At 46.1% G+C, this 14,219-nt stretch overlaps 1 protein-coding gene across 8 annotated transcripts in view; it reads left to right on the top strand.

The window, feature by feature from the left end:
* USP4 (ubiquitin specific peptidase 4) overlaps nucleotides 1–14,219 on the top strand; it is a 47,677-nt gene that overhangs the window by 27,594 nt on the left and 5,864 nt on the right. For 4 of the 8 annotated variants that reach the window (XR_006199834.1, XM_042929347.1, XM_042929346.1 and 1 more), the window contains 7 exons: nucleotides 1,436–1,594; nucleotides 2,464–2,688; nucleotides 3,421–3,504; nucleotides 4,416–4,510; nucleotides 6,772–6,963; nucleotides 7,884–7,972; nucleotides 12,549–12,776. Coding sequence is in view for 6 of the 8 variants with exons in the window: in XM_042929347.1 (XP_042785281.1) it covers nucleotides 1,436–1,594; nucleotides 2,464–2,688; nucleotides 3,421–3,504; nucleotides 4,416–4,510; nucleotides 6,772–6,963; nucleotides 7,884–7,972; nucleotides 12,549–12,776 (1,072 nt within the window). In the remaining 2 variants the exon portion in view is untranslated. Of the gene's footprint in view, nucleotides 1–1,435; nucleotides 1,595–2,463; nucleotides 2,689–3,420; nucleotides 3,505–4,415; nucleotides 4,511–6,066; nucleotides 6,164–6,771; nucleotides 6,964–7,883; nucleotides 8,041–12,548; nucleotides 12,777–14,219 lie in introns of those variants that run through there. The other 4 variants (XR_006199835.1, XM_042929348.1, XM_042929351.1 and 1 more) reach the window with 4 other exon arrangements.

Genomic DNA, 14,219 nt, shown 5'->3' with positions numbered 1-14,219 from the left:
TTTGTTTTATTTATTTTTTTTAATTTTATTTTTTTTAATTTACATCCAAATTAGTTAGCATATAGTGCAGCAGTGATTTCAGGAGTAGATTCCTTAATGCCCCTTACCTATTTAGCCCATCCCCCCTCCCACAACCCCTCCAGTAACCCTCTGTTTGTTCTCCATATTTATGAGTCTCTTCTGTTTTGTCCCCTCCCTGTTTTTATATTATTTTCGTTTCCTTTCCCTTATGTTCATCTGTTTTTGTCTCTTAAAGTCTTCATATGAGTGAAGTCGTATGATTTTTGTCTTTCTCTAATTTCACTTAGCATAATGCCCTCCAGTTCCATCCACGTAGTTGCAAATGGCAAGGTTTCATTCTTTTTGATTGCCGAGTAATACTCCATTGTATGTATGTGTGTATATAGATATATGTGTGTATATATATATATATATGTATGTATACACATATATCTATATACCACATCTTCTTTACCCATTCATCCATCGATGGACATTTGGACTCTTTCCATACTTTGGCTATTGTTGATCGTGCTGCTATGAACATTGGGATGTATGTGTCCCTTCGAAACAGCACCCCTGTATCCCTTGGATAAATACCTAGTAGTGCAATTGCTGGGTTGTAAGGTAGTTCTATTTTTAATTTTTTGAGGAACCTCCATACTGTTTTCCAGAGTGGCTGTACCAGCTTTCATTCCCAAGGAATGTGCATTTCTGACAAGCTCCCAGGGGATGCTGGTGGTGCTAGTCGGGGACCACACTCTTGAAGATCATGGGTGTAAAGCGATACAAGGCAGACAGTTTATTTAAGGATAGGAGGGCTGTTAGGTACAGGAGGCTTCCTCTGACTGATACAGATATTTATAAAGTTCTCATGGAGACTCTGAACCAAAGAAGCAAGTAAGAGGGGGATTCGTGTCAGTATTTAGGAGATGTGGCTGCTCAGGATGCCACTCTTCACTTTTCTTTTAGGATAGTGCCCAGGTGTCAAGTCTGCTGTTCTCCTGGCTTTTGATCTGAGCCCTCTCTCTCTGGTGAGAACTACTGGCCTCCTTTAGGCTCCTGATGAATTAATTGGGCCACTCAACCAGATGGTATTCTCCCTTACTGTCCCAGGTGACCCTGCAAAGTTTTTGTTTTTTTTTTTTTTTCAAGTTTATTTATTTTGAGAACAAAGAGGGTGGGGCACACATGCAAGTCAGGGAGGGGCAAAGAGAGAGGGAGAGAGAATCCCAAGCTGTCTCTGCACATCAGCATGGAGCTGGATGTGGGGCTTAGCCTCATGAACCAGGAGATCGGTGACCCAAGCCGAAGTTGGATGCTCAGCCACCGGAGCCATCCAGGTGCCCCTGCAGAGTTATTTTTGATGGCAATTTCCCATCTGACTTCACTGGTTTAAATCTTATACTTTCTGATGTGATTGCTTTTGTTGTAGACCCAAGTGGGACGTTTCGCCCCTCAGTTTTCTGGCTACCAGCAACAAGACTCTCAGGAGTTGTTAGCCTTTCTTCTAGATGGATTGCATGAAGATCTGAACCGTGTAAAGAAGAAGCCCTACCTGGAGCTGAAGGATGCCAATGGGCGGCCAGATGCGGTAGGATATTGAAGATTGAGGATTTTGAGCAGTAGTATTTCATAGAAGTTGCCTCCTTCCGAAAGTTGCAGGAAAATTCTTTTGGTCTTTGAGTATTGGCACCAGGACCCTGGTTGCCTCTTGCTGTTGATGACATGGACACATGTTGTGGTAGAGTAATGTGCTCCAGGTCAGGAAGAGACTACCCCTAGTTACTCCTAATTCTCTGGCTTGGGCTTCTTTAATTGAGAGTCAATTTGTTAGTATAATTTCATTGCTGAACCAGAGACTAGGGCATTCTGTAAAGTGTCTGTAGTATGGGCCGTCATTAAAATACTTACACGATCATTAAAATAGTTTGTTACTAACATTATTAGGGCACTGACTTTTTGCCTCGATTTTCTGATCTACGAAAAGGCAATTTAGTATTTAAGTTACCTTATCACATTGGGATTCATTATACGAAAACTTTAAAGTAGCATTTATATCTTGATGGAAAAACCATGAGTTAGCTGAACTGTAGTATGAATTAAAACCTCACTGAAGGAACTTTGGCTCATTGAAAACCTTATAGGAGGCAGTCCTTGCTCTGGTCAGGCCCATTTACCCACGGTGTTCTCAGGGCTGTCTATCTCCTATCAGAGGATACACAGATACTGGTGTGTCCATCGATCCTAAGTGAAGACTGTTAAATGTGGGATTGGGCATAAAGCTGGCATGTGGCTGTATGGTACACCAAGAGCAGTCCACACCCTGGCTGGCCTGGACCAAGTTCTTTGCTATAGAGACTGCCTCATGGTCCATCTCAGATTCTGCTGTGGATCATTCTGGATGATGGGATAAATGACTCAAGTGTGTTGAGAATGTCTTCTTTATCTTTCTCCTTCTAGGTGGTGGCAAAGGAAGCCTGGGAGAATCACAGGTTGAGGAATGACTCTGTGATTGTGGACACATTCCATGGCCTCTTCAAATCTACTTTGGTTTGCCCAGAATGTGCTAAGGTTTCTGTGACCTTTGACCCGTTTTGCTATCTAACTCTCCCACTGCCCCTGAAGAAAGATAGAGTTATGGAGGTCTTCCTGGTTCCTGCTGACCCTTGCTGCAGACCTACTCAGGTAAGAGAATCTGCACCCTCACAGCGCCCCTCACCGTGGGACCCAGAGCGGGGCTTCTCCCACCGACTGCTTCTGAATCCCTGTGGCACTTGCCTGAGTGTGTCCCCCCAGCCTCCATCAGACCTCTGTAATCCTGTATCATTCAGAGAAGATTGTGAAGGTGCTCTGGGCTTCTCTGTCACTTTTCCCCCATGCTTCATTCATGCAGCTAAGGTAGTACGAATGATCTGCTAAGTGGTCCTTGTATCAGAACGCTGGGAAGCAGCAGCAGGGTCTTCTGGGCCAGTCAGCCAAGAGAGCCTGGCTAGAACAGAAGGCTGTGTGAATGGAGTGACGAGCGGGTCTTAGCGTCCCACCCCGCTGATGGCTCACTGAGTGACTATACTGCTTAGTCTTCTGTCTCTGGTTTCTTCACCTCTTAGAGATGACATGACATGGCAGTCTGTATAGTTTTTAACAATTCCTTAAAGGAAGCAAACTTTAGGAATGAAACAAAGTAGTATTTAGGAGGGAAAGAGATGGGTGGGCCCTGGGCTGCCTCCTGAGTAGAGAGGCAAGTGCTGAGGCAGAAGACTTGCCTGTTGGCTCTTCTGATGACTCATGTGGACCCTGACCTCATGTACACTGTTTCTGGGAGGTTATCTTAGGTGACCTGCGTTGCCTGCTCCTCCCAGCTCATCTCCCACCCTTTGCTGAGTGCCTTTGTCACCCCTCCCATCTATCTTTTTGCAGTACCGCGTGGTTGTGCCGCTGATGGGGGCTGTGTCTGACCTGTGCGAGGCTCTCTCCAGGCTGTCTGGCATTGCTGCAGAAAACGTAAGGCAGGGTGGTCGGTGGCACTCACTACTTCATAGTCCTTTGGAGTGTATTTTCAAACTTGTAGCCATTTTTAGGGGGTAGTTTTTATTGGCCAGCACAAATGTGATTATATCTGGATGCCTCTGGCCTCCTGTCCCTCGCTCACTGTGCACACTGTGGCTGAGACTCCCTTCAGCCACGGGAACACTGTCCTTGCTCCAGTGAGGTCACACTAGCCACGGTCAGAGGGCCAGGAGTAGGGCTCTGCTCTCAGCTTTGCTGCCCTTGCCTACATGACCTCTTCTGTAGTATGAGAAGCTGCAATTTCTTTCCTACACTAAACTCTGTGAGTCTGGAGTGACTTTGTGATGTTCTTGATAGAAATCTTTATTTAGAAGCAGCTGCCCATTCTGGGCTTTCTGCCGAGCCTGGCCCTGTGTGGTGGTGGGGAAAGTGAAAATCCCCTCCCCATCCTCCTGTATGCTCCAAGTACCTTCTTTGTCCCAGCCCTGCTCTTGCTCAGCCCCACTTCCCTCATAGCCCTGCTGGTTTTAGGCAGTTGCATAGTTGGGGTTTGGTGTGTTCAGCTATGTGCTGAGGATGGTTTGGAGACTTCTGGCCCTGGCAGACACCCCAGAGACGTCTGGATGACCACCAGTCTCTGATCAACACTCACTCCCCACCATTCCTGCCACTTGAGGTCAAATCCCATCGTAACCCTCAGGACAAATGTTAACCAGCAGGTTTTCTGCTGGTGGCAGTCATGCTGTTCTTCTCCCTTGGGCATTGGCCCCTGAACTCTGGGGCTGGTTGAGTGATGGTCTCTCTGGAGGTAACACTCCAGCAGCACATTGTTTTCATTTGCTTCTGGGGTTTTATGTAGAGGCCCTTATCCATCCTGTAATCTTTCTGTTACTGTTGATTCTTAGATGGTGGTCACAGATGTATATAATCACCGGTTCCACAAAATTTTCCAAATGGATGAAGGTTTAAACCACATCATGCCTCGGGATGACATTTTTGTGTGAGTACTCAGTGGTTTCTGCTGCAGGCTCAAAGGAAACATTCTAGAGGCTTTGCCTTGTAGGTGTCTCCAAAGCAGAAGATCTGGTAGTCCGTGCTCATGTGGATTTGCCCTGACTCCTTGTGCCAGGGGATGGGGGTTCAGGGAATTCTGACAGCCATCAATGCTAAGCACTTCATGGCACTTCAGAGCTAGATATTCCAGATAACTCTCTTTAGCATGGACATAGTCTCTTGTCACCAGTTGCTACCTATTAAGAGGGCCTATTTAGTAGTCCTATAGATGGTCCTGATGTCAGAAATGCCTTTCTCAAGAAGAGTCACAGCTGTACAAGGGGCCACAGGAAGATGAGGGAAGGGATGTGATGTAGGCCGTGGTTCCTTGGGCAGGCGATCTCAGAGTGACAGGAGGGTTGACAGAAACAACGTTTTTCTGCTCTGACATTCTGTAAGCTCTGAGACTATTTTCTCATCCATGTGGGGACAGTACAATGCCAGCTCCAGTGATCTCTTTAGCCTCTCCCAGGTCCTCTTACTTGAAGGCTGCTCCCTGTAATTTTGTGTGTGTCCCTCTCCCGGGTGGGGTGGAGTAGAATATGAGCTTGTCTGCACTCCCTGACAGTCACTTACTTGCTCAGGGAAGCTTGAATGTGGACCACACCCGTGCTGTTTCTTCCCCATTCCCTCTTGCTTGGAAACTTGCCTCTGCTGAGAAAGGTTTTCAGCATTTGTTTTGGTTTTTGTTTTGGTTGAGGATTGCAGTACACGAAGGAATCATTTCCTTCCCTTTAAGTTTTTGGGCCTGTGACTTCCAGATCACTCTAAAAGAAGTAGTTCTTGACCACACCCAAGATCCTAGTTCTGTTCACTTGCACAGGCTGCCTCCCCACTCAGCCATCTTTGCTTACTTGACAAAGTCAGCTCAGTGTCAGGCTAAGGCTGTCCATTTCTGACCCCAAGTCCTTAACAGCAAACATCTCCCCTCAATTCTGGAAACTAGTGTTTGTACACACCCAAGCTCAGAGGAACTGGGGTGTTGCCCTGTGGGAAGCTTAGCAAACCACCACCAACAAAGGAATTTGCAGAGGGCTTGAGTGCCAACCATCAGGAAGCAGATTGTTTTAAAGATTAATTGGTAATTATGAAAACACGCTGGTGGCACTAATACTACTTGAGTGTGTGGCGCACTCTGCCGCTGAGTCCTTGAATTCTCACCGCCACACTAGAAGGTAGACTTGTTCACTGAGTAAGCAGACTCAGAAGGGAGCACTTGGCCCCCTTATAGTGGCCAGAAGGTGACAGTGACAGACCTGGGCCAGCTTCACTCCAAGACCTCATTCTTGACACTAATGCTGGACCACAGGGCCCTTACCTAGAGCACACCTTAGACATTTTTGTGAGTTTTTCTTAGAACTCCTCTTGCACATATGTCATTTAGGACTATTTGCCAGGCATCTGGGGAGGGGTGTGTGTGTGTGTGTGTGTGTGTGTGTGTGTGTGTGTGTGTGTTTATAGTTTTCAAAAATTGAATCAGTAAGTTTGTGTCTCCCCCTATAGGAAGAGGGAAAGACTACAGTCGGTTGCCAGCAATTTTGGTAACATCTGTTCCAGGATAAAACATCTATAAATCTCCTCAATCCCATGTATTCACTAAGTAAGACACATTTTTCAAAATCATTGATTTATATTTAGCATTTTCTTTGGTTATCTCTAATTTTTAAAAAATTAAATATGGTTCTTTTACTTCAATGTTTTTGAACAAAGATAGCAAACAATTAGTTTTATAAATTTGCTTCCTCATTTGAAAGAAAGCATCTTTGCATAATATTCTAGGTATACATTCTTGTACAATATTTGATTTTATAACACTTCAAAAGTTGAGCTCCTTGGTGACAGAAGATGAACTTGGTGGCCAGGCCTCCCCCTTCCTGCGCCTTTATGTCTGCAATGATGGTCCCGATGACAGCTGTCATCTGTGTTGAGTCCCATTAAAGGACCACAGAATTGAGGCCACGGTTGGGGGAAGGAGAATCACATTATCCCCGACTCCCGGGTTGCATAGGTTCACATTTTGCTGATAGTGATCCTTGGGATTCCTGACCCAGCTTCCAGAATCTTCTTGGAAATGGCTTATCCACCTTTTATGCTAAAGTATGATTTGTCCCAGTAACCACAGTCCTGGCCACCATGTAGCTGCAGCTCAGATCTCCGTTGCTCATGATGGCCTGCTGCTGAAGGTGCCCTCTTGTGTGATTGACACAGGTACGAGGTCTGCAGCACCTCCGCTGATGGCTCTGAGTGTGTCACACTTCCAGTCTACTTCAGGGAAAGGAAGTCCAGGCCTTCGAGCACTTCTTCCGGGGCAGTGCTGTATGGACAGCCACTGCTGGTTTCTGTTCCCAAGCACAAGCTAACCCTTGAGTCTTTGTACCAGGCTGTTTGTGAGCGTATCAGGTTGGTGACAGAAATGCATTTTGCTTGTTATCTAAAATCAAGACGGGCCTGGTCATAGTGGTGACTCCCCATGCAGTGTCCCTGTGCTGGTCCCACGTGCTTAATCCTGTGAAAATGCAGTTGGGCCTGCCCCCAGAGGGCCAGGACAGGTGCTGTTGGGATGGGGCACCTGGCACATCTTTTTTTTTTTTTTTAAGGGGTCTTACATTGTTTTGTTTTTTGTTTTTTGTTTTTTTACAGCTTGTTTATTTTTGAGAGAGAGTACATGCGTGCATACACACAAGTGGGGGAGGGGCGGAGAGAGAGAGACAGAATTGGAAGCAGGCTCCAGGCTCTTAGCTATTAGCACAGAGCCCAACGTGGGCTTGAACTCATGAACCTTGAGATCATGACCTGAGCTGAAGTCGGGCACTCAACCCACTGAGCCACCCAGGTGCTCCCCATCTGGCACATCTTAAGCATCATGATACTGTCACTTAAGCCTTCTCTGGGGTTCCTAGAATCATGTCTGTCACATCTGTCAGTCACCGGGTGCAGGCAGTCTAGTGTTTTGAGGGCAGTTTGTGTCAGAATACAATTTCTGAAGTAGCTTCACGATCATTCTGAAGCTGGTAATTAATGTTCCTGGGAAATATTTTTCTAATGGTGATGCCATGTGACATTCATAGAAGACTTGAAACAAGCATTCATGGAAGACTCGGAGTCTTTGGCGACTTGGTACTTAGACATCTTATCTTTTGGGTTCCCCTCAATATCTAAAGTGTTGACAATCACATGCTTTTAAAGCCCCTTTATTTACCTGAATTGCTTTGTGAATAGCTGGGAGTATGTCAGTTGTGAACTACTTCTAGCTGAATAGTGGAGAAAAACAGGTAAATGTTATAGCTAACACATCATTCTTTTTCTTCCTTTTTTTCAAGCCGCTATATAAAACAGCCTTTGCCTGATGAGTCTGGCAGCTCGCCCTTGGAGCCGGGGGCCTGCAATGGCTCCAGGGGCAGCTGTGAAGGTGAGCGCTCGCCACGCTGTGGGGCTGTGACTGACCAAATCCCTCCTGACCTCCCTCTTCTTCCAAAGGTGTTGTACACACGGGAGAGGGAGGCTCTAAGGCTGGGTGGGGGCTCTGGCTAGAGAGCAGATCTGGGAGCCCCAATGCACCACTCCGTGCTGCCAGTGCATGTTATCCAACTTCAGCGCCTCATGGAATCTTCTTAGACATGTAGGCTGTGTTTCACCTCAGGCAGAGTGAGACTGACAGGACTCGGTGACTTGCCCAGGATCATGAGGTGTGTTGGGATTGCAGTGGGTGCTTATCTGGCACTTGACTGCCTCCATGACTTGGCTTCTGTCTGCAGAGCTATTAGGTTGGCTCTTGCCCACCACTCTGATGTGGCACTGCCTCTGGGGAGGACAGGAGTCCTGGCCAGCCAATCAGAGGGCAGAGAGTTTCTCTTGAGTGTTTCTTTCTGCCCAGGAAGCTACAGGTTAATAGCTGACTCTAGAGAGCTCCGTCTGTGGCAGCAAAGAGAGCCACAGTCTACAAAGCAGTAGGATAAGGCTCATTGCAGGAAACCCAGAGCCCTCGCCATTCTCTCATGTCCAAGTGCTCACAAGCTTATCCCTGACTGAGGAGCTGTGTCTGACCTGCATTGTGGTTGTTACCCTTTTGGGGCCTAGGCGACTTAGTGGGTTTATCACTATACAACCGCAAATGTTCTCCAAATTAGTGCCATAAATTTTCTATTGCAAATCCGAATGCCAAGATTTCTCCAAGATGTGCACAGTCTTCAAAAGTGAGACTTGACATTAAAAATAATGCTCACAAGGCTCTGTCCTCACCAGATACTGCACATTGTGAGTATTTTAGGTTTACTGTTTATTCTAGTCATACTCCTTTTTTTTTTTTTTGCCATTTTTTTTTTTATTAACTTAATTTTTAAATTTACATCCAAATTAGTTAGGATACAGTGCAACAATGATTTCAGGAGTAGATTCCTTAATTCCCCTTTCTCATTTAGCTCATCCCCCCTCCCACAACCCCTCCAGTAACCCTCTGTTTGTTCTCCATATTTAAGAGAATATGACCCCCTCCCTGTTTTTATTTTTGTTTCCCTTCCCTTATGTTCATCTGTTTTGTCTCTTAAAGTCCTCATATGAGTGAAGTCATATGATTTTTGTCTTTCTGTGACTAATTTCACTTAGCATAATACCCTCCAGTTCCATCCACGTAATTGCAAATGGCAAGATTTCATTCTTTTTGATTGCCGAGTAATACTCCATTGTATATACATACCACATCTTCTTTATCCATTCATCCATTGATGGACATTTGGACTCTTTCCATACTTTGGCTGTTGTTGATAGTGCTGCTATAAACATTGGGGTGCATGTGTCCCTTCGAAACAGCACATCTGTATCCCTTGGATGAATGCCTAGTAGTGCAATTGCTGGGTCGTAGGGTAGTTCTAGTTTTAATTTTTTGAGGAACCTCCATACTGTTTTCCAGAGTGGCTGCACCAGTTTGCATTCCCACCAGCAGTGCCAAAGAGATCCTCTTTCTCCACATCCTCGCCAACATCTGTTGTTGCTTGAGTTGTTAATGTCAGCCATTCTGACAGGTGTGAGGTGGTATCTCATTGTGGTTTTGATTTGTATTTCCCTGATAATGAGTGATGTTGAGTATTATATTCTGATTCTTGCCCAGAATATCATGTTCTTCCACTAGGGATGAACAAGAGGGTGTTTTGTGTCCAGGTCCCACAAGCAGAGAGGTCAGGGTGGTCATGACGGTCTCGAGCAGACCTTGGGAGACCCATAGGTTTTTGGTGCTCTGGCAGTTAAAGCACTGTGATTTCTAGCTCAAAGTGTGGGGGGACAAGTCACCTTCTTCCTCTGAACCTTGGTTCACCCATCTGCAGAATGGGATGATGACGTCTGCTTCACAGATTTGAGGTTACAGGTTTTTTGGTGGGTTTTTTTTTGTTTGTTTTTTGTTTTTTTTGAAGAGTGGGGATTGGCAGAGGGAGAGAGAGAATTTCAAGCAGGCTCCATGCCCAGCATAGAGCCTGATGTGGGGCTTCATTTCACAACTGTGAGATAATGACCTGAGCCAAATCAGGAGTTGGACACTTAACCAGCTGAGCCATCCAGGTGCCCCAAGGTTACAATTTATTAGATAATGTGGGTTAAAGTACCTGGCACATAATAGATGCACGATTAATAATAACACCATGTCAGTATTTGCTGTTGTTATATTTAGCCTAGCTTTTTAGATATTGCATTTGTCAGTCTCCTGTTCAGGGAGAATTACTGCCTTCTTTTGAATCCTTTAACTGAGTCTTGGCAAATAGACTTCAAACCCTATTTAATGTTGTGAAATACTTCTAATGTTTTTACTGCCATGGCTTCTTGTCAGGCCTATGGTGGCTGTCTCCTGATTCTCCTGATCTTGGGTAGTTGCTTTCAGTGGACTCTGTTTTCTATTCTCATCCTGTTATATACACTTCACTGTATTTAATTCTGACTGCATTAGCAGAAGTTTCCTGAGATTTTCCAAGGAGCTGATAGCCAGTAGTACAACCAGGGACGGAGTTCTTACAGTTTTAGGGCTCTGTTTGTTTACTGAGTGGGGTGGACGCAAGCTTTTCTGTGTCCCTGTCAGACAGGTAGCAGGTAGGGCAGGGTCTCACCTGCTGGTCTGGGAGCGGGGCAGGTTCACCTAGGTGTAAAAGGGGCAGTGCTAGTGCCTCAGGAGCCAAGTGGGCCGATTGGAAAAGGAAAGTCCATGAGGGCTGGGCTTGTGGTCTTGTGCCAGCTGGCTGTTTCGGAAGGGTGCCAGTAGGGGTGCGTGGCCCGCCCTCATCCATGGCTATGTTGTTCTTGTGGCCTGAGAGGAAACTGCTGCGTTGTCCTGGGCCTGACTTGTCTTTCCTTATGAACACTCTCATGGCAGACTGTCTAAGAAAAAGAGGATTTTTATGTACAACATCCTGTTTTCCTCGGAGTAGTCCATGTCGTACATGTCTACTATTTCCCCAGTATGTAAACTTCATATTTTATGTTATGTTATTTTCTTATTTTTTTTTTTAATTTTTATTTTTGACAGAGAGAGAGACAGAGCATGAGTGGGGGAGGTGCAGAGAGAGAGGGAGACACAGAATCCGAAACAGGCTCCAGGCTCCGAGCTGTCAGCACAGAACCTGACGCGGGGCTCGAACTCATGAACTGTGAGATCATGACCTGAGCCGAAGTCGGATGCTCAGCCGACTGAGCCACCCAGGCGCCCCATTATTTTCTTATTTTTAATGTTTATTTATTTTTGAGAGAGAGCGAGACAGAGCGTGAGTGGGGGAGGGACAGAATGAGAGGGAGACACAGAATCTGAAACAGGCTCCAGGCTCTGAGCTGTCAGCACAGAGCCCGACATGGGGCTCGAACTCACGGACCGCAAGATCGTGACCTGAGCCGAAGTCGGACGCCCAACCGACCGAGCCACCCAGGCACCCCTACAATGAATATGTTTATGGATCTTTTTATTGCAGCCCCATATACCAGTTCTCTGGAAATGCCTGGGAAATTTACTCATCAGCGTATGTCTGTAGAATGCCTTAAAACTCTTGAGTGGCGCCTGGCTGGCTCAGTAAAGAGCATGCAACTCTTGATCTTGGAGTCTGAGTTCAAGCCCCACATTAGGTGTAAAGATCTAAAAAAAAAAAAACTTAAAAAAAATTATTGAAGCTCAGCAATCTCCGATGAATAAAGAGAAAAAAAAAAAAAAGTGGGCAGGATCCTGTCTGCTGTGTTCACTGGGACCCACCAGCATGGCACCTGTACCTGAGAGACATTCATTCACTGACTACTTGTTGAAGGGACAGTCAGCCTGTTTCTTGTAGAGGAACTGAAGACTTTTGCTTAATATTTGTGATCATAATATTTTTTAATTGACTTTTATTTTGAGAGTGTGTGTGTGTGTGTGTGTGTGTGTGTGTGTGTGTGAGTGGGGGAGAGGTAGAGAAAGAGGGGGACAGAGGATCCAAAGCGGGCTCTTTGCTGACAGCAGACAGCCTGATGTGGGGCTCAAACTCACAAACTGAAATCATGACCTGAGCCAAAGTTGGGTGCTTAACCAACTGAGCCACCCAGGTGCCCCTTAATTGTCTTTTAAATTGTGTTTCTCAACCAAACTGTCTTCTTGGCTTCTCATTTTTTCCCTTTTCTCTCTGTGGGTCAAGTGATGAAGTTGAAAGAGTCAGAGGATGTGGGGCGAAGCCCAGTAAAGTACTCAAGGTTGAGGGGCCCAAATTTAGGACAGGTGGGCTTGCTGACCACATTGTGTACCTTCGGGAGCGTCACTGAGTCTTCCTAGGCCTGTGCTTCCTCATCACAGATTAGCAGTGCCCACTTTGCCTGTCTTAACCAGCTTGTGAGGGTCACACAGGAATTTTGCTACCTTGTGAAGGGCTAGGTGTAGTTTCACACAAACAGGACAAAATCTGGAAGGAAGCACTGTAGTTAAACATGAAGTAAAATTTTCAACATCAAAATGGTGGCAATTTATATACACATTGGTTTTCATTGTATGCCAGGAGAAGACGAAGAAGAAATGGAGCATCAGGACGAAGGCAGAGAGCAACTTTCAGACACAGAAGGCAGTGGGGAGGACGAGCTGGGAAATGACTGCGGGGAGACCACCCAAAAGAAGGTCAAAGGCCAGTCCCGCCCGAAAAGGCTTTTTACCTTCAGCCTCGTGAACTCCTACGGAACAGCTGATATAAATTCCCTTGCAACTGATGGAAAACTACTTAAACTCAATTGTAAGCACTTTCTTTGACTTTTCAAACTGGGCATTTGGGGGCTTAGGATCCATTTGAAAATCCCGTTTGCGCTCAGCACTCACTGCACTGGGCTTTTGCCATCTTCCTGTAGCTCCAGGAACAGATGTTTGTGTGGTTCTTGGCTTAAAGTTCCCTAGTTTCAGAGACCTCACGCCTCCTGCCCTGGCCATCTTGTCAGGCTTTTCTCTTTGGCCCTTGATGACTTTGGATGGAAGTGAGCTCTCCCTTCACTGCCACCACCCTCAGGACCTTCGCTCTGGGTTGCTAACACTTCTCGTACCTCTGGCAGCATTTCGCCAGAGCCATGTCACTTAACGAAGCTGGCTAAATGCTGATTTCTTTTGTTCCATAAGACTACTCGTGAAATGTGACCCATGGTCATGGGTTGTGTAGGCTGTTTGTTAGCTGGAGCCTGTAATGGGGGCTGATGTGCAGACAGAAGAGGCACCTACACGGGATGTACGGAGAGCACAAGAGGACGGTGAAGACCCCTGCCTAGAAGCATCTCCGTGTCTCCTTCATTGGCAAAGAAATGAGCACACTGTCCTTTCGCTCTCTTTCTTTTTTGTTACATTTCTTTAAAAAATTGGTTTCAAGAACAGCTTTACCAATGTGTTTCTGGGTCTCTGTGTCTATCTCTCTCTCTGTGTCCCTGCAGCTCCTTCCTCTCTGTGTGGCCGCCTCCTCTTGTACAAGGCCTTGCATATTCTAGCCAGCTTCTTGAATTCTAGTCTTTGACTCTCCCCTTCAATCCTTCCGTCTCCTTCCCCGTCTCTCGCAAGCTGTGGCCTGGAAAGTGCGGGCAGTGAGCTGGGCAGTGTAGGGATCATCTTTTTCCTTTTTTAAAAATTTTTTTTCTAATGTTTATTTATTTTTGAGAAAGAGAGAGAGAGAGAGCAACCAAGGGAGGGACAGAGACAGGGAGACACAGAATCCGAAGCAGGCTCCAGGCTCTGAGCTGTCAGCAAAGGGCCCAACGTGGGGCTCGAACTCGCGAACCGTGAGATCATGACCTGAGCCGAAGTCGGACGCTTAACCAACTGAGCCAGCCAGGGGCCCCTAGGCATCACCTTTTTTGTTTTTCTCCCCTTGGGGATAGCACGCCTGCTCTGCCTAATATCCCTCATTTCAAAACCACTTTATTATTTTGTCAGGTTTTCTCATGGGTTAAGGTGGAAGGGTAAATCTGGTTGCTGTAACTTCATCTTGATCTGTGTTCTTTCAGTATCCTTATATATTTAGAGCCTTTGGAACTTACTGTGACATTGAGGAAATCTTTGCCAAAGGTTTTGGGGGTCCCAGGGTTCAGAGTAGGCTGGCTCAAGGCAAAGCATTGCTCTTGGCAGTGGCTGGTGATAGGTGAGCAGGTGTTGATGATGAAGCCTGAGTGTTTTCTTGTCACTCCTGTCACCTGAAGAGCCT

This window comes from Panthera leo, chromosome A2, assembly GCF_018350215.1.
Source record: "Panthera leo isolate Ple1 chromosome A2, P.leo_Ple1_pat1.1, whole genome shotgun sequence".
Lineage (NCBI taxonomy): Eukaryota > Metazoa > Chordata > Mammalia > Carnivora > Felidae > Panthera > Panthera leo.
The sequence above is the reverse complement of the archived record's forward strand: the minus strand, read 5'-3'. Positions and strand labels throughout refer to the sequence as shown.